Raw genomic sequence first — 18543 nt, 5'->3', positions numbered from 1 at the left:
GGCAGATGCTAAATCCACTGAGCCACACCAGCCAGGGCTGGCTGTATTAGGAACTTTTAGGATTCAGTCAAGCACAGGGTCCTGTGAGAAACCTGTGAGAAAATGTCATGAAATTAAATACTAGTTTTAAATCTTTCAAATTTGTATTTGGACCCTGCCTGTTACTGTTGGAGTAGGGTTTTTTTTTTTTTTTTTTTTTTTATTGTTGTTTGTTTTCTTTCCCCTACCTCTTTTATTAGGAGGGTGTCTGGGGGTTGTTTATGTTGTGTGATGACTCAGGTGTAAATGAATGCCATGCCCCCCAGGCCCACCCCCGTGCAGGCTGCAGAAGCGGGGCTTGGTCTTGGCCACCAAGGATGAGTCGGGTCTGGCCATGCGGAGTGGACAGAGTCCACCTGATGAAAGGAAGGGCCAGTGCACAGGCTCAGAGGCGGGGGTGGTTCTGGGCAATGGCGGAGGTTCGGGTTCTCGGGGAGAGGAAATGTAGGTGAGAAGGACAGTGAATGAGGTGAAAGCCAAGAAACAGTAATAAGCTTTTCAGGTTTTATTGTATTAGGCAGAGGAGAGCCACTGCAAACATCTGACTGCTAGGAGCTGCAAGCTGAGAGGAGGGCAGCCGGGGGCGGAGGGAGGGAGCAGGGAGGCCTGGCAGGGAAATCACTTTAGAGATGACCATAAATAGCTCGCTATCTGCACCTTCCCGACAGCGCTCCCTTCCCCCTAGGCTCTGATTTCTAATAATGGCAACACTATTCTTCCTGCCCCAGGGGCATGTCTGAGTCGCTGATCTTCCTCTGCTACAGGTCCAGGGGCTGCTGCCCATTCTCTCTCTGCTCCATCTCCGGAGTCTTGCCCTTCGGGAGGGTGCTCCTAGGACGCTGGCAGGCCGGCCCCTGGTTCAAGCACCCTGGCCTTCCTTTCTTCCCCTAACATGCCTGCACTGCTGTTGCCAGATGTTACCCCTGCCTACAAACACCCCGCAAAAGGCAGGCCCCGGAGCATCTGCCTTGATGAAATGCAAGTCCCCCCTCGCCCAGCCGGCCTGCCCCAGGCCTTAAATATCCTTGAAGAGCCAGCTTGATGGGTGCTCCTCCCCTCAGCGCACCAGGGCGTCCTCTACCGGGGCGACTTTCTCTTTGCCAGATGCCTGACGTGTCACCTAAACTCCTCCTGGGACACGTGCCTGCTTTGTGCCGATCCCGTGGACCTGTATCTTGTTCCTGAAGGGGAGGGCCTGAGCGATAGGCATTTTTGTGCCTCCGCAGGGAACTTGCACATGACCTGGGCTCAGTGACTACCTGGGATTTGATTACAAGTGTGGAAGGCAGGGACGTTCCGGTCCTGCTGACTAAACTGGAGGATCTCAGCACCTATGCTTTAAACATCATCTGTCTCTGAAGTGGCTTGCAGGGCCACCCCAGGAATTCCAAAAAGTACATTACAGAAGGGCTCTGGCTTCCCTTTTCTTGCTCCGTAAAAGAGCCACGATCGATGAGTCAGGTATATGGGTATGAATGAGAGATCTACTGCTTCCCAGCTGTGTTACCTGAAGCAAGGGCCCTGACCTCTCTGAGCCAATGGAGCTGACACCAGCCGCCTCGTCAAACAGGCAGTGCATGAGGAAGGCAGGCTTGGAGCTGGAGCCCTGGGCGGCAGGCAGTGAGGGGCAGTTGAACCAAGACTTTGCCTCTGTTGCCCTGGGCTGTTGCTGTGCCTGTACGTTCCCCTCACCCCCCACCCCCACCTGATCCCTCTGAGGGCAAAGGCAAAGCCACACTCTGGTACACACTGAGGCTTCGGTACTGCCTCTGGCCAGGCTGCTGACATACTGGTCGATCATGTGGAGCAAGAGATTAGCCCCTAGGGATGGGCAGCAATTTCTTCATGAGCATTTCACAAGTTGGTAGTATGGCCTTGGCTCAGTGGGTTGGGCAGAGTCCCGCGAACAGAAAGGTTGTAGGTTCGATTCCTGCTGAGGGCCTCTGTTTGGGTTGCGGGTTTAGTTTCCAGGTGGGGCACATACCAGAGGCAACTGATCCATGTTTCTCGCATTGATGTTTCTCTCCCTCCTTTCCCCTCTCTCTAAAATCAGTAAGAAAAATGCCCTGACTTGTGTGGCTCAGTGGACTGAGCGCCGGACTGAGAAACAAAAGAGTCGCGGGTTCAATTCCCAGAGCACAGGCCTGGGATGCAGCCGGATCCCCAGTAGGGGGCGTGCGAGAGGAAACCACACACTGATGTTTCCCTCCCTCTCTTTCTGCCTCCCTTCCCCTCTCTCTAAAAATAAATAAATAAAGTCTTTATTTAAAAAAATGAAATCAATAAGGAAAAAAAAGTTGGTGGTACGCCCATACATAGCTGAATCCGAATGTTGAATGTCTGGGTCAGAAGGATCCTCAGGGGGTGCATTCTCCCAGTTTACACGTGCGGACCTTGTGGCCCAGGTGCCGAGAACACTAGGATGGTGGGAGAACCACATACCAGAAGCTTCCATGGTCTCTGCTTGTGTTTAGCAAGAGGATTAGGAACAGCGTGAAAGGGATAATGGGTCATTCTGGGACATCCTGGCCCAAGGACAGGCATTGGATTGAGGCTTCAGATTTTGGGGGGGCGGGCAAAAGCAGCCTCCCCTTGGACTCCGTCTGCGGGACCAGGGGCCAGAGCAGTAGCTGGGACAGGGAGAAGGAAGTTGTGAGGTCCGCCACCCAAGGTCGTGTGGCTGGGCCCGCTCCATCTGGCAGCGTGGGCTGTGAAGGTGCTGAAAGAGGCCGCGTGTATTTGGAGTGCGCTGTGGCTGGGAAAGTGGGGGACTGGCGTCAGATTTTTCTACATAAAACCCCAGCCCCGTTGGTGTCTCATTTCAAGAAAATGGGTGGAGAGAGGGGTGGGAGGGGGCGCTTAGTTTGCTTGTGACAGAACCAATCAGTATTGGCTTTTCTATGGAAACAGGCAAAAAATGGAAGTGTTTACCTGGGTAAACGCTGAGTTTATTCAGCCCAGGCTGCGCGCTGAGTACCCATCTGGAAGCAGCGGGGTTGTCCTTGAGCACAGCGTGGGCCCCGGCCTTTCGGGCCGGGGTGGTGGGAGGCCTGTTGCTGTGAGAATTCCCCTTCAGACGAGAGGAAAGGGCCTCTGGCTTAATGGCTTCGGGGTCTGGCAGCTTGGCCTTCTGTTGAGACGCAGAGGGGTTTCCAGTCAGTCTGCACAGCCCGTGAAGGGGCAGGAGGAGCTGAGCGCGAACCTGAGGAGACCGGAGGTCCCCACGGTCTTAGTCCAAGAACGCAGAACGCGCGCTTGGTTCACGCGCCTTAGGGTTTCAGCCCTGCAAATGCGAAGGACGCAGGTGTTTCCTCCGATTTGCCTTTTTGAGATTAAGCTGTGGCGGCAGTTGGCACCCGGGAGAGAGGGACTTAGCCTCCCTCGTCCTCCAGCGCCGACCCTGGCGCGCGCCTCCCGGTGGGTCTCACCCGCCTCGGGCGCAGGTCCAACGGGGCTTCCCGCCGCGCTGGTGGAGCGCCGGCTGCGCGCAGGGGCGGTGCCGGCCAGGCCTGGCCCCGCCTAGTCCCGGCGAGGCCCAATCAGGCGGGGCCCCGGCAGCCCCGCCCCGGCCGTGCCCGCGCGCCCCGCGCCCAGGTCTGGGCAGCCCGCCGCCAGGCAGCGGGAGCAGCGGCCGGCTCTGGGATCTCGCCTGCCTGTTTGCTTCCCTCGCCTGCTCGGGATGGCTGGCTACCTGCGGGTCGTGCGCTCGCTCGGCAGAGCCTCGGGCTCCGGGCCGGCCTGGGCGCCGGCTGCCCTGACAGGCCCCAACTTGCAGGACCAGCCGCGGCGCCACTGTGAGTGCCGGAGGGTCCGGGCGGGTGCGCGCCGGGCTCCGCGACGTGGCGGCCTCCGGGTGGGGAACGGAGAGCGCGACCGGGACGCCCGCGGGCCGGGGACCGCGGAGTTGGGAGACGGCGTCACTCCGCAGTCCCCTGCCCCAAGTTTCCAGGCCGCGCCGGGCACAGTGGTGGGGACTTGAAGGACGGTGGCAACTGGTGGCCCGGGCGATGCCAGCCCTGCGGCCGTGCGCGGGGGGAGCGCCGGGCTGCCTCGTACCCCCGGATGTAACTGTACGGGGCGCTGGGAGTGTCTGGGACCAGGAGGGGATCCAGCCCACCCTGGCGGGAGACGAGCAACCGACTGAGGGCCGGAGCACCTCGCGGGCCGTCTCAGCTCAGACAAAGGCAGAAGGGAGGAGGCATCCACTTCCCCTTCCTTTTCAGCCAGGCGCGCTGTAATCCCTCCTCGCTGCCAGGCCCTCGTCAGCTATTTTTGGAGCCTTTTGCACGACAGCTGGAGGAGCGTGCTTTTCATTTTACCCTTTTGTTTGGACTCCCCCTCTTCTCCTTGTCGCCACACTGGAGGCTCCATCCTAGGCCCGTCCTCGGCTCGATCTGCCTGTGCTCGCGGGCAGGCGGCCCCTGGGCTGCTCCTTGCCGGTGCCTAGCTCACCGATGCGCAGACTTTCCGAATGGTTGTTCCCAGCTCCTGTGGTACCCTTAGTTCTTGCCTTAGCAGAGAAGACATGAGTCGGGTCTTGAGAAGCAGGACGTAGCCTGAACCTCCGTAATAAGCGCAGGCTGCCCCTGCTGGTATGTGGGCATTGCTTGCACCCTGCTTCCCCGTGCCGGATGCAAACGGCGAGAACAATGTAGGTCCTTTGGCCCTGTTTGATGCCTGTTGTCAAGGAAACCCCTACTCTGACCTGGCCAGGAGTCCCTTGGGACGAGCCAGGAGAGTGAGGAAGGGGGATGGGCCCCAGGCGGCCTGGCCTTACTGCCAGGGTAGGTAATCTTTAACCCAGTGTGGGAGCAGCTGACTGGAGCTTGGGCCCCAGCCCCACCCCCTTCTGACAAGGAGAAAAGGGGCATTTCTGTTTTTGATCGTGTAGGATTTATCTCTAAAGGGTCAGCCTTGCAATCCCAAAGTTCCAAGTGCCCCTGCCCCCCAGCCCCAAACCAAATTTCTCATCAGGCACCACCTCGGCAAAATATGGTGCTTGTTAGCTATGTTCTCCAGTTTTCCCTTTGATTCTACATTGATACTTGGAAAAAAAAGAAAAGAAACACACCCTCCCCGCTCCCCACTCCACACACACACACACACACACACACACCCATCTTTAGGGGCCTGAATTTTGGAAGAGCAGGTAAAAAGAAACAGAAACAAAAACATTCAGTTGCAGGTCCTTGCAGAATTCCCCAAGTAGTTTGGTTATTAATGGGAAGAATGCCTCATGTTTGGGTTGGACAGGAGACCATACAACTGTGACCTCTCCTAGCTGGGTACCTGGCAACGCTGCCGGAGATCAAATAGTTGCCATTCTCCCCGATGACCGGGGAAGAGTATTTTGGAGCTAAAACACCCTGTACCTTTGCTACCTGGTAATTCCCACGCATGTCTCTTTGTAGTTCTGAAAATCATAGGCCTCCAGCAAGGGCTCGTGTAGTTCGGATAAGTGAATGGGGATGTGAGGGGTGCTCCCACTAACCACTCCATGGGAGAACTACCTCTCTAGCCTTCCTTTGCTCCACTCCTGGCGTGGGAACTACGTCTTGATTTTCTCAGCTGCCCTTCAGCTCTTGGAGACTTGCCTGCTCTCGTAGATTCCGGGGCACGCTATTTAATGATTGTTGAAGGTTTTGCAGTAGAGATCTTGTGTTCCTTGTGGAGCTTTGCTTCAAACACATCAGATAAGACTGCAGCTGCGCACCCCCCCACTCCCCCATCAGAGCTGTTTGGGTGGTTGTGTTTAGGCCCAGTACGCTTTGAGGAAAACCTGGAGCCTGGCCCCAGATCCTCTCCGTGGGGCTGAGGCCTTGTGTGCTGATTCCGTTCAGGGTACGAGGTGCTCTCTGATTCCTGGACTGGACACTTTTGTAAACCTAGGTTTAAAATGCCAGCAGGTGGCAAATGTTAACACACTATACATTGTGAGCTTGTCCAGAGCAGGGAGCCCATTGTCTGGCAGGCAAAGTTGCCACTGTGTCTGTTCTTGCTTGTGTGATGGCTCAAAGCCATGAGTCTCTGGGTGGCACTGCAGCCCAGCAGCAGGGGCAGGGGGGCGCACACACATTTCACTCAAACAGGCAGTGACCCGAATAGACCGTAACTTGACATTCATTCATGCTTTCAGCAAATACTGTGCCAAGGGACTGTGCTAGGTGCTAGGGACAGAGCTGGGAATAAGAGGCCAAGATTTCTGCCCTTAATGGAGCTTAAATTCTAATGCAGGGACAGACTGTACACAGTGTGTACATAAGATGGCAGGAGAACTAATAAGCAAGGAAGGTGTGCACGGAAGTTGGGGTCGGTAGCCGGAGAAGGCAGTCCTGGGCGAAGCCCTGAGGGAGTGGGAGAAGCAGGCCGTGTAGTTATTGAGGGAACAGTGAACTGCAAGGATCAAGGCCAAGGTGGAGGAGAACACCCTTGCCTGTGGGAGAAGCAGAGAGGAGGGCCAGCGTGCGTGAGGCTGGCTCAGAGCGCGCAGTCGCAATGGTGAGTGACAGATGGGCCAGCCTGTGGGGGCCAGGGGGCACTGGCAGGCCACTTTGGAGGACCTTGGCCTTTATGCAGAGTGAAACAAGAGGCTTTGCAGGGTCAGGACCTGATTTCTGTTTTAACACTCTGGCTCCGGGGAGGACTGGTAAGGGATGATGGCTGGGGCCCGGGGGGTGGCCCAGGGGGTGGCGAGAAGCTGTTGGATTCTGGGTTGGATACTTTGAAGAAAGAGTTAGCAGGATTTTTTTGTTTGTTTGTTTGTTTGTTTTTGGTGGTTTGGATGTGGGTGTGAGAAAAGGAGAGGAAAACACCAAACTGTCTTCTGGAAGTGGGGCTCCGCGTGTTCCTGGGCTGTGCGCAAGAATGTGGTAGAGGCAGTTTACCTTGGGTGCGGCCATCTTTCAGGGGACCTTGAGCCTTGAGTTCAGAGCAGCAGGCAGATCCCGAAACTGGGGACAGGCTTTGAAATCCTGACGTAGTGTCGGGTGCTACGAGCTCCAAATGGAGAGGACAGTCAGCCTAACGGGCCTCCTGTGACTGCTGTAATGCCATCCCACGCTCTGGCCCCGGGGACAGTGTCTGGGCAACGTCTCCTCTGATGATTTTGTGGTGTCCCCTGGAGGTTTCAGGGAGGCTCCGCGTTGTTCCTTGGATTTCAGGTTTCTTGTTACCACTTGTCTCCCCGAGGGGCCGATGATGGGAGTGTCTCTACCACGTTGGCTGAACAACAGACAAGGTCTCCAACGCCGATCGATGCCTTGGGGTGCTCAGGGGGGCACGTGGCAGGCCTGGCGCGGGGAGACAGGCCACCTTGGCCCAGCCCATCTGTGCCATGAGCCAGCACCGGCTCACCATGTGGAAGCAACTCATTCTTCAAAAGGGGCTGGATTTTTTTCCCCTATTCTTATTTGATTTTTTTTAAATGTAAGTTTTTTTTTCAATTACAGTTTACATTCAATATTATTTTCTATGAGTTTCAGGTGTACAGCGTAGCGGCTAGACAGTCATACCTTACAAAGTCTTCCCCCTGATGTTTCCGCCCCCACCTGGCATCGTCCGCAGGAATCACCTATTACTGACCGTACTTCCTGTGCGGCGCTTTACATCCCTGTGGCTGTTGCGCAGCTACCAGTCTGTACCTCTCAATCCCTTCACCAGGGAGGCTGGATGTAAAACCTCCCGGGTGTTTTGTTGGTTTGTTTTTCTGACTGGTTTAATTTTTTAAAATTTAACGTTAATGTTTTATTTTTTTATTGTACAAATGCCTAACAAATGTCTCCCTCCTACCCGCCTTTCGGTCTGCAGTTCAGAACTGTGAAGTATTTTTACAGTATTGTGTAACCACTATCCAGAGCTTTTTCAAAAAAAGCTTTTCCTGCTTCTTGCAAAACTGAAACTCTATACCCAATAAACAATACCCCCCCCTCCCCAATTCCCGCTCCCTCCAGCCCTGGGCAACCGCAATTCTACTTTATTCTACCCCCACAAGTGTGGCTTCTTCTGTTTCTATGACTGACTGGCCCCTCTAGGTACCTCATATAGGTAGAGTCAGGCAGTGTCTGTCGTTTTGTGAGTGGGTCGTTCCTCCTAGCGTCATGTCCTTAAGGTTCATCCATGCTGTGGCGTGCGACAAGATTTCCCTCCTTTCCAGGTTGAATAATAGTCCTTTATATGTACATTCTGCCTTGAAAATAGTCAAGTTAAAATGTATCGACCTTCTGAGGAAGACAAAGGAATTGTGAAAAGCTTAGGGGATATCGTTATTAAATCTTTACCTAGTTAATACTGCTTCTAATTTATCATAGGAGTTACGTCCCAAAGATGGTCACGGCAGTGGGGTTGAAAGAGGGTTTGGGAACCGTGGCAGTCTTGTTTCTGTAAGTATACCACATTGTATATACTGTGTCTGCAAGTGCACCACACTGAGGTCCTTCCAACATCACTTGAACATGGAGACACTTTGTTTAGTTTCACAGTAGGTACATCCATGGTCAAGAGGTGGGAGCCTAGTCTTTAAACACTTAGAATCACGAACATTGTTTCAGGAGGAAAGTTTTTCTTAACTTTCCTGGATTAGCTTCCAAAGTCCCGTTCTCCCCTGGAAGGTTCACGCCACATTGGGTTTATTCATTCTCCCGTTGGTGGGTAGGGGTCGCTCCCCACTCTTGGTTACAGCACATAATGCTGCTATGAACGTGGGGGTACATGACCCTGCTTTCCATTTCAGTATATCCAGAAGTGGGATTTGTGGGTCCTACAGTGATTCCAGTTTTAATTTGTGGATCATACATGGCAGTTCTAGATACAACAGTACGAACCTCCACACAGTTTTCTGTAGCAGCTGCGCCCATTCACACCCCCGTCTGCAGGGCACAAGTTCCAGTTTCTCCGCACCCCTACCCCCACGTGTGGCTTCTTCTGTTTCATTTTTTGATAGTAGCCGTTCTCGTGAATGTCAGGTGGTAGCTCCTTGTCGTTTTAAACGTCCCTAATGATCAGTGATGTTGAGCATCTTTTCCTGAGCTTGTTGGTCTTTTCGTTGCCACTTTGGAGAAATATCTATCCAAGTCCATCCATGTATTAATCGGGTTGTTGTTATTTGTTGTTGTTGTTGTTACAATCTCCTGCTTTTTAAACTGTGGCCACCATTTAATATTTAAGAAAAATGCCATTGGGGTCAAAACGAGTCTTTGCTGCTTTGGTTCCCATCGCTGAACCCAGCTCCTCTGAGCAGCTTGTGTCCAGGGAGGCTGCGCTGCCGACCTTTTTTTTTTTCTTCTTTTTTTTTAAAGATTTGTTTACTTATTTTTAGAGAGAGGGAACAGGAGGGGGAAAGACAGGCAGAGAAACACCTGTCAGCTGGAGACCTGGCCTGCTACCCAGGCCTGTGCCCTGACAGGGAGTTGAACCAACAACCCCTCGGTTTGCAGGAGGACGCCCCCCGCAGGCGCCCCACCAGCCAGGGCTGCCCTGCTGACCTTGATAAAGGCCCTGCAGGCTCTCTCTTCATTTCCTGTGGGTCTTCCTTTCATACGCACTGCTGGGGGCAGCCCCGCCGTGTGTTAGGTGTCTCAGGAAGAGGCGCTTAGCATCTGGTTGTAAATGAGTGGGCCCTATGGCTTCTGGGGGTTTGACTCCTAGGTGCTCAGGGGGAAGGTTGCCTGCTGTGACCTTGACCTTAAACTCCCTCCATAGGCCAGGGGCTGCCACCCTGCAGTCCAAAACGTGAATGGAGGTCCAGTGTGAAACCTTTACGACTGGCCCCTAAACAAATCTCTGCTTAGGGATCCTGGTTAGGGTTTAATATATTCTTTTTATTTTATTTTATTTATTTTCACAGAAAGGGGAAGGGATGGAGGAAGAGAGGGAGAGAAACACCAATGTGTGGTTGCCCTTCGTGTGTCCCGTACTGGGGACCTGGCCCGCAACCCAGGCCTGTGCCCTGCCTGGGAATCGAACTGACGACCCTTTGGTTCACAGGCCAGTGCTCAATACACGGAGCCACACCAGCCAGGGTGTTTAATATATTCTTTAAAAAATGTATCATCAAATAACCTCATAGGAGAGGCTCTAAAAGTTAAGCTAGCCCTGCTGCAGCCCCGTGGACTTCCGGCCGGTCCCAAAACCCTTCCATGGAAGCTGTGGGCCAGAAAAGTTGAGGGAGTTTTGTAGCTTGGGTCCCAAGTCCCTGTTTTCTAGGGAGTGAAGTATTTCCTGTCTGTTTTGCTTTCTGCTTCTTTTTAAAAATTTTTATTTATTAATTTTAGAAAGAGACAGAGAGAGAGAAATATTGATTTGTTGTTCCACTTATTGATGCACTCATTGGTTGCTTCTTATATGTGCCCTGACCAGGGATCGAACCCATAGCCTTGGTATATTGGGTTGATGCTCTAACCAACTGAGCTACCTGGCTGGCTAGGGCACTTTCTGCTTCTGTGTATCTGACCTGCAAGGGCATCCGAGGCTGCACTTGAGTGAGGGATCTGTGTTCTGTCTGCCAAAAGCCATGCTCCTTGGTCTCATTTGTCTTCCTGAATAATCTCCAAGATTCTTTTCACATTAAAAACAAACCAAACCAAACACCAACAACCTGTTTGCAAATCTTTGGGAAGTGGGTCATCTTGCTGCACATATTAACCTTTTTCTTAGCAGGTCAGGGTGTCCCCAAGAGTCACGGCTGCTGTGGTTTGTGTTCTGGGTGCCGAGGTGGAGCCTGGTGGGTTTTGGTTCCGCCCGTCTGAGCGGAGCCTCGGTGGCCATGCCGCTGTAGCTTCCAGGCCTGCTTTGCATAGGCTTCCGTCCCATGTTGTCAGCCAAGCAGATGTCACTTCTCCCGGTGTCGGTTTTCAAGTGAACATCCTCTTCTGTCTTCTCTGGTGGGAGCGGGGGACCCTGCACTGAGTCTGTGAGGATTGTGGGTAACGGAAGAGCACACAGCCCTACGGAAGGGCTGAGGGGTGCTCCCGTGGGGACAGGCACAGGTCTGAGAGTCCCCTTGCCCCTGGGTGTCAGCAGTGAATGAGGCTCCTCAAGTCAGATCTCAGCGTGCTGCCCCAGGCCGTGGGCAGAGGAATGTTCCGGTGCTTGGGTGCCCCTCTTCGGGGGTGAGCAAGCCTCCTCTGAGGCAGCCGCACTGATTAATCAGGTGGGCCGTTTCCTGAGTTTCCTTGGACTTCACTCCCCAGCGTGTTGGCTTTTCTCACGAGTCGGAATTTCCTTGAAGAGCCACCCCCAACTCCGGTTTCCCCTCCACCCTCCCCCAGGACCTGGGTCCGCCTGGCGACCAGCCCTGGGATGTGTCTCTGGCCAGACTGGCCCACCTGAGTCACTCGGACCAGGAGATCTGAGCTCCATTCCCAGGTGCTCTCAGCCCGTTTCCTATGTTGTGCAAGGTGCGAATCCTGTTTTCAAACCGTAACCTCGGGCAAGAAGCAGGGAACCTCAGCCTCCCGCATTTGAAGGGAGGTAGTAATACTCCTTGGGGAGTGGTTGGAGGACTGACCGGCATGATGCGAAGGGCGGGGGGCCCTGTCAGGCACAGCGGAGGCGCGAATGCTGTCCCTCGCACTTAAGTTGGCCAGGTTCTCAGGTGGCGAGCAACAGACCAAGTGTGCGACTGGCCGCTTTGAGAGGGGTTATTGCAGAGGTCGTTGGAAGGACACAAGGAAGCTCGGAGAGCCGCAGGGGCTGGACCAGAGGGCACCTGAGTTGCCCTGGGGAACCAGGTGGCAGCAGCTTCCGGGCAGCCTCGGCCGACTTGCTGCCGGCCGAGGCCGCCCCCGCGGGCCCCGGTTCTCTGTGTTTTCTGCTCCGCCTTCAGGTCCCAGGGGAGGGGACCTGACTGGTCCCAGCTGGCCGTACTCAGTGCGGGATCCAGGGCCCCGGCGGCCCAGAGCTGCCCGACGGGGAGGGCGCTAACCCCAGGCAGCTGGGTCCTGGCTGACCGCTGCTCCTTCCTGGATGGGCGGGCCTGGTGGGGAGGAGAGGGGCCCCCTTCCCGCCTCCCCAGGGGCGTCACGTGCTCTCCGTGCCCCTTCTAGATGCCGACAAGAGGATCAAGGTGGCCAAGCCGGTGGTGGAGATGGATGGCGACGAGATGACTCGTATCATCTGGCAGTTCATCAAGGAGAAGGTAGCTCCCTCCTGAAGTGGGCGGCTTTCTGCGCGGCTGGCCAGGCATGGCTTCTGCCCCAGCCCATCTCCCTGACTCACCTGTCCCCTGGTGGGCAGCCCTGGTCCTGTTTCTCTCCTTCCGCCCACCCTTCTGCTGCGCTCTGACCTCTCTTGGTTCTCGCGACGTCCGGCTGTGGCCCGTCCTCAGTGGTCTGTGTCTCGTGCTGGTGCCAAAGCCTGTGTGTGTTAAAACCGTGTGCAGATTCACGGCTGGGCCTGTGTCCCCCCCACCTCGACCCCTCTGCTCCGCTGTGCTTCCTAGAGGGAGTGAAAGCAGCACAGGGCTGCCGGTCAGCGCGGCTGTGCACGGAGTGAAACGTCTCTCCGTGTTTCGGGGATGCCATCGTGAGTGGCGGCTGTGGTGTGTGCTCTAGGACAGTGACATGTCTGAGGCGCCACAGCACATGACCCCAGGGTGGCCTCTAGGCTTCTGCAAGTCCCCGGGGTCTCCCTGGGAGAGTGGAGACCCCACAATGTGTGGGTGTCCCCAGGGAGAAGGTAGAGAATCGCCACTTCTGAATGGGGAAGACAAGGGAGCGCGCTGCCCAGGGCGGACAGACGCACCTGAGGTTGGGGCTTGGCTGAGCGGGTGGGCCCAGTGGGGGTCACACGGTCCAAGCTTGGGGATGAGCTCCCTTTGAGGGGCTGCGTCTGGGCTGCCGGTCGCTCTCCAGGGGTAGCCGGGCCCCACTGAGCAACGGCTGACTCGAGCCCTGAGCTGCGCTGCCCCTCCCCGCCACTGGCCTTCCCGCCCTAACTCCGTGTCCCTGCCATAGCTGGCGCATGCCCCTGAGTCACAGTCCCCCGGGCTGACGCCTCGCCTTGGCCGTCTGCCTCTAGCTCATCCTGCCCCACGTGGACGTCCAACTCAAGTATTTCGACCTGGGGCTCCCGAACCGTGACAAGACCGACGACCAGGTCACCATCGACTCCGCGTTGGCCACCCAGAAGTACAGTGTGGCTGTCAAGTGTGCCACCATCACCCCTGATGAGGCCCGTGTGGAAGGTGTGGGCGCCGGGACAGCGGGGGCAGGGACGGGACTGCTGCCTCCCTGTGGGTGGGCCTGGGCGGAGGGCAGGCAGGGGCTGGGCTGGTCAGGGCGTGATGGAGCTGAGGCCAGAATCCACCCCCCGGGCCCCAGGCCAGCGGTGCTTCTGCTGCGCTCTGGGTGGCTCTGGCTAGTGGCAGTGCCACTGGGAACAGGGAACAGGAAGAGGAAGCTGATGCTGACTCTGAGAACGGCCTCTTGGGGCAGCCAGCCCCTCTGGCCCCTGGAATGTGTTCCAGGCAGGTTGACAGAGAGACCTGGGGCCACTCTGTCCAGAAGAGGCCTGTATGTCAGGCCTGTATCCTTCAGAGCTGCAGGGGTTGGGGTAGGGGGTCCGGGGAATATCACTGGTATCCTGCGGTGGTCTTGACATTGCAGGTCTGCTTCTGCGGCCTGGTGGGGTCTCAGAGAGGTACCCCCACTGGACTTGGACTGGCTGCTGGTCCCCAGACGTGCGCGCTGCTCTTGAGGCTTCCATGACGTGGCTCTGTGTCATGGATAGAGGGACCTGTTATGGAAAGTTTGTGGAGCTGTCTCCCTACTTCCAGCAGCCTGAGGGACCCGGGCGGAAGCATTCAGGGCAGACCCCCAGCCTCCTCCTTGTCTTTTGGGTTGTACTGACCTTAGGGTATTAGAATCAGCTTCTTGAAGGTTTCTTCTTTTTTTTTTCTTTTATCCTAAATGCTGGGATTTATATATCGTCATTTTCTGGACAAGGAAGTTGAGGGTTACAGCCTTAGTCACTTGAGCTGGACTTGGCCATTAGTGGCCATCCTGGGCTGGACCCAGAGCGTCTCGAGTGAGGCAGTGTGTTGTCAGGGCTCACCGGACTGAGCCGGACACCCCCGCGTGATGCGGGAGCAGGAATAGGCACCGCACGGGCCAGGCCCTGGCCTAGGCACTCGATGTATGGGCTCCTTTAATGCTCACAACGGTGCAGAGGGCTAGGCATTTGACCACCTGTGGCTCAGGCTAAACCACCTGCACAAGACTCACAGGCAGGTGGTAGAGCTGGACCCCGAAGCCAGGGAGTCTGACCCTGGAACCCACACATTCACGCCCTCCACTCCGCTGTGGCCCCAAGATGGGTGTTGCGACCTTCATCCGGCTGCGTTCTTGCTTGCGGTTCAAAGTCTGGTTGGACAGCAGGGGCTGCCACGGGGCCACTTCACCTCTGCCCTTCTAGAGTTCAAGCTGAAGAAGATGTGGAAGAGTCCCAATGGAACCATCCGGAACATCCTCGGTGGGACTGTCTTCCGGGAGCCCATTATCTGCAAAAACATCCCCCGCCTTGTCCCTGGCTGGACCAAGCCCATCACCATTGGGAGGCACGCCCATGGCGACCAGGTGGGCCGCGGCGGGAGCGGGGCCCGGAAGGAGCGGGGCCCCCGCCTGGAGCCCCTGGCCTGAGCCCCCCTCTTGTCTCTGCAGTACAAGGCCACGGACTTTGTGGCCGACAGGGCAGGCACCTTCAAGATGGTGTTCACTCCGAAGGATGGCAGCAGCCCCAAGGAGTGGGAGGTGTACAACTTCCCCGCCGGCGGCGTGGGCATGGGCATGTACAACACCGACGAGGTGAGGCGGTCACGGAGCCTGGGAGCCCCCCCGTGCCCGGCCTCCCCGCCCCAGGCTTACCCCTGCCAACGTGGCTGGTTCCCACAGAAGTGCCAGCCTGACTCACATGACCGCCTCTGAGTCAATCAGAGAGGCCCCGAGAGAGAGGAAAGCTCTGATTGGACAAGCCTGACACACAGTCAACTCTAGAGACAGGTCCCATTCCCATCCCGGCCGTAGGGTCCAAGAATTGCCGAGAGGGAGCGAGCTGTCCAAAGCAAAGCTGGGGGCGGTGGGAGGGGGCTGTTCCTTCCCAGAAGTTGGCGGGGTGGTTGGGGGAGCTGGGCCAGCAGAAGCAACAGACAGGGTGTCACTTCAGGTGGCTGGGTCAGCCCCGATCGCCAGACAGGGCCGTGTGCAGAGGAGGGTGCCGTTCCTGGCTGGAGCCTGGCCCCAGGGGACCATGCCAGGGACCTCTCTCTCCCCCTGCAGTCCATCTCGGGTTTTGCGCACAGCTGCTTCCAGTATGCCATCCAGAAGAAGTGGCCGCTGTACATGAGCACCAAGAACACCATTCTGAAAGCCTATGATGGGCGCTTCAAGGACATCTTCCAGGACATCTTTGACAAGTAACCGCTCCTCCCTTCACTGCTTTCCCGGACGCCACCCTTGCCCCGGCCCTCATCCTACCTGGGGAGGTCACTGTCCCCATGCATTTGGCTCAGGGAGGGGTCCCCAACCTCCGCCTCCTGCCCTCCTGCCGCAACAGGCCCCCTTTGCTCCCAGGCACTATAAGACGGACTTCGACAAGAATAAGATCTGGTACGAACACCGGCTCATCGACGACATGGTGGCGCAGGTCCTCAAGTCCTCAGGCGGCTTTGTGTGGGCCTGCAAGAACTACGATGGAGACGTGCAGTCGGACATCCTGGCTCAGGGTACGCCGGGGGCCCCCTGCTCCTTGTGGGGGTGACCTTTCTGGCTGGGGTCATTTTCCCACCCTTGTGGCAGACAGCTTCTCTAGGGGAGCGGCAGGACTCGGGCTTGCCGGCTCACTGCGAGGTCCCCCGTGGACAGCACGGAGCAGGAGCTCCCCAGCAGCCCACTCGTTAGGCTTGGACTCCTGCAGGGCGGCCGCCGCCCCGAGGGAAAGGAGGAGGGCACAGGAATTCAAGTTGGCGCTGAGGTTCCTGTCCAGGGAGGCCCAGGTGACTAGGTTTGGCTCCAGTGAAACCAAACCTGGGATTGAGCACCCCAGGGAGCTCTTTAAATTACAGAGCATTCGTGTTGCAAAGTAACCCTCTTGTAGGGAGGAGGAGGAGGCCAGGGAAGATGGAAAACCCACAGGCCCTCGAGCGTCCTGAAAGGTTGAGCAGATTCCAGCAGAAAGCCTGGGCGAGGCCTTAGAGAGGAACCGTGAGAAAGAGCCCGTGTTGGGAGGACCGGCGCAGGTGGGAGGAGGCAGCATGGAGCCCGGGGCGTGGAAGAGAAACAAGGGCGTGCGGGACGGGTGAGGTCCAGCTCCTGAGGAGAAGAGAGAAGCCCAGGCCGGGTGGCAGCGAAAAGGCAGAGACCCCCGAAGCTTTATTTTGAAAAGTTCACTGGTGATCCTGTCACCTGGACCATTCCCACTTTAGCTGGAAGGGTGACAAACCCTAGCAGATGGGAGAGGACATGGGAATTACCTCTGAATATGTAGGGAATGGAGGAGCGAGAAGGTCCAGGCACCAGCCGAACTTCTAAGCCAAAGAGTTTTCCTATCGGAGTCGCCCACTTTTACTTTCTTGGGACTTTCCGATTCTCACTTTGGTGTCGGGGTGCTTTGCAAGTCCAGGAGCCCTGGGCAACAGGAAAGGTTCCCGTGGGAAACACTGGAAAGGTGTCACAAAGCTTTCAAGCAGCCGGAAAGAGCAGCCGATGAAGTGGTCGCTGTGGCATTGGCGGCCACAGGCTTTATTTCTGCTTGAATGTGTCCCCCGGCCACAAGCCAGGCTGGGTGGCAGAATGCTCTGAGGCCTTGGGCCCTGGGGACCAGGGGCTCTGGGCCACCTGGAGGTGGGGCCACAGATGTGCGCTGACAGGCCGGTAACAGCCACCTCTGCATGTTGCCTGCCCCATGCGGGGTCCTGGAGAACCCCACCAGCAAAGACAAACCAGAAGCGTGTTCTTCCCACTTACAGCTGGGGGCGGGTGGAGACATGAGTTGAGTGACTGCAGGCAGGCCGCCCAGGTGGTCCGAAGGAGAGAGAGGCACCCACACTTACAGGAGGGTCTTCCCGCCGTCAGGCTTTGGCTCCCTGGGCCTGATGACGTCTGTGCTCGTCTGCCCGGACGGAAAGACCATCGAGGCTGAGGCTGCTCACGGGACCGTCACCCGCCACTATCGGGAGCATCAGAAGGTAAGTGTGCGGAGCCTCCGCACTCTCCCGCAGGGGCCCAGACCCCGCCGGCTCTGAGGGGCGGGCAGCTGCGTCCAGGTTGCCCCGCTGTTGCCTTGATGGCTCTTAATTCCCCTGCGACCCCTCCCCGCAGGGCCGGCCTACCAGCACCAACCCCATCGCCAGCATCTTTGCCTGGACACGAGGCCTGGAGCACCGGGGGAAGCTGGACGGCAACCAGGACCTCATCCGGTGAGCGCAGGGGCGGGGCCTGAGCGGCCCAGGGCCGGCGGGAGGCGGGGCTGGGCGGGGCCTGACCTGCTCTCGCTCGCTCTGCGTCTTGCAGGTTTTCCCAGACCCTGGAGAAGGTGTGCGTTCAGACAGTGGAGAGCGGAGCCATGACCAAGGACCTGGCGGGCTGCATCCATGGTCTCAGCAAGTGCGTGGCTTGGGTAGAGGGCGGGGCGGGGCTTCCGGGCAGGCGGGACCCCCTCCAGAGTCAGCTTTGCTGCCAGGAACCTGGGGCAGGACAGGTCCCCGCCCCTTCCCGTGTCCCTCCCCCAGCTCCTCCCGGGACAGCTGGTACCCAGGGCCGGTCCACCTGAAAGAGGACAGGGAGACCACGGACTTTGCTGTGGCCCTTTGGCGGGGGGCTGCAGGTAGCCTTTGACCGGCAGCCGGGCCGTGCCCCCCGACAGGGGCCGAGAGCGGGGGCTCTGCCCCTGATGCGCACGGTGTTCTCCCCGCAGCGTGAAGCTGAACGAGCACTTCCTGAACACCTCGGACTTCCTGGACACCATCAAGAGCAACCTGGACAAAGCCCTGGGCCAGAAGTAGCGGGGCGGGCAGCGCGGCCCAGCCCCGTAGTGGACACCAGTCCTGGGACACGCGCCGGAGGGTGAGCCTCACAGCCCTCTCCGGAGGCCTTTCTAGGGGACACTTTTTATAAACGAAATGTTTTTAAAAGTACCTGCGTTTCCCCTCACAGTGACGTGAGGCAGGAACAGAGTGTTTTACCTCAGCCAGTCAGTATGCTTTGCATACTGTAATTTATATTGCCCTTGGAACACATGGTGCCATATTTAGCTACTAAACTCTCTTCACAAAACCGTCTGCTGTGTTTGTCCTCAGGGGAAGGAGGCAGCTGGGGCTGGAGGCGGGGCCATCAGAGGCCTGGGGTCTCCTCCAGGGACAGGCTGGAGCACCTCGGGCCCCAACAGGTCTCTGTCCCAGGCTCCATCCCGTCGGGGGCCAACATTGCGGGGGGCACTGGGTAGCTTTCTACAGGAGCCCCCTGAGTAGCCGCTGGGACATGGGGGTTCCAGGCCTGTGGGGTTCCCTGGAATGTC

At 57.2% G+C, this 18543-nt stretch overlaps 1 protein-coding gene across 1 annotated transcript; it reads left to right on the top strand.

Moving 5' to 3' along the window:
- The first annotated feature begins 3607 nt into the window (after nt 1-3607).
- On the top strand, nt 3608-18302 carry IDH2 (isocitrate dehydrogenase (NADP(+)) 2). The gene is made up of 11 exons (XM_054577591.1): nt 3608-3833; nt 12081-12172; nt 13054-13219; nt 14449-14609; nt 14694-14837; nt 15309-15445; nt 15603-15754; nt 17103-17215; nt 17349-17446; nt 17541-17633; nt 17944-18302. Exons 1-11 carry the CDS (start codon nt 3719-3721, stop codon nt 18029-18031), a joined length of 1359 nt encoding a protein of 452 aa, XP_054433566.1. The 5' UTR covers nt 3608-3718; the 3' UTR covers nt 18032-18302.
- Nucleotides 18303-18543: the final 241 nt, after the last annotated feature.

The sequence above is a fragment of the Pteronotus mesoamericanus genome, unplaced genomic scaffold (assembly GCF_021234165.1).
Source record: "Pteronotus mesoamericanus isolate MK-2021 breed Mesoamerican mustached bat unplaced genomic scaffold, CSHL_Meso_final contig_438, whole genome shotgun sequence".
Classification (NCBI taxonomy): domain Eukaryota; kingdom Metazoa; phylum Chordata; class Mammalia; order Chiroptera; family Mormoopidae; genus Pteronotus; species Pteronotus mesoamericanus.
This window is presented reverse-complemented; position numbering and strand designations above follow the sequence as displayed.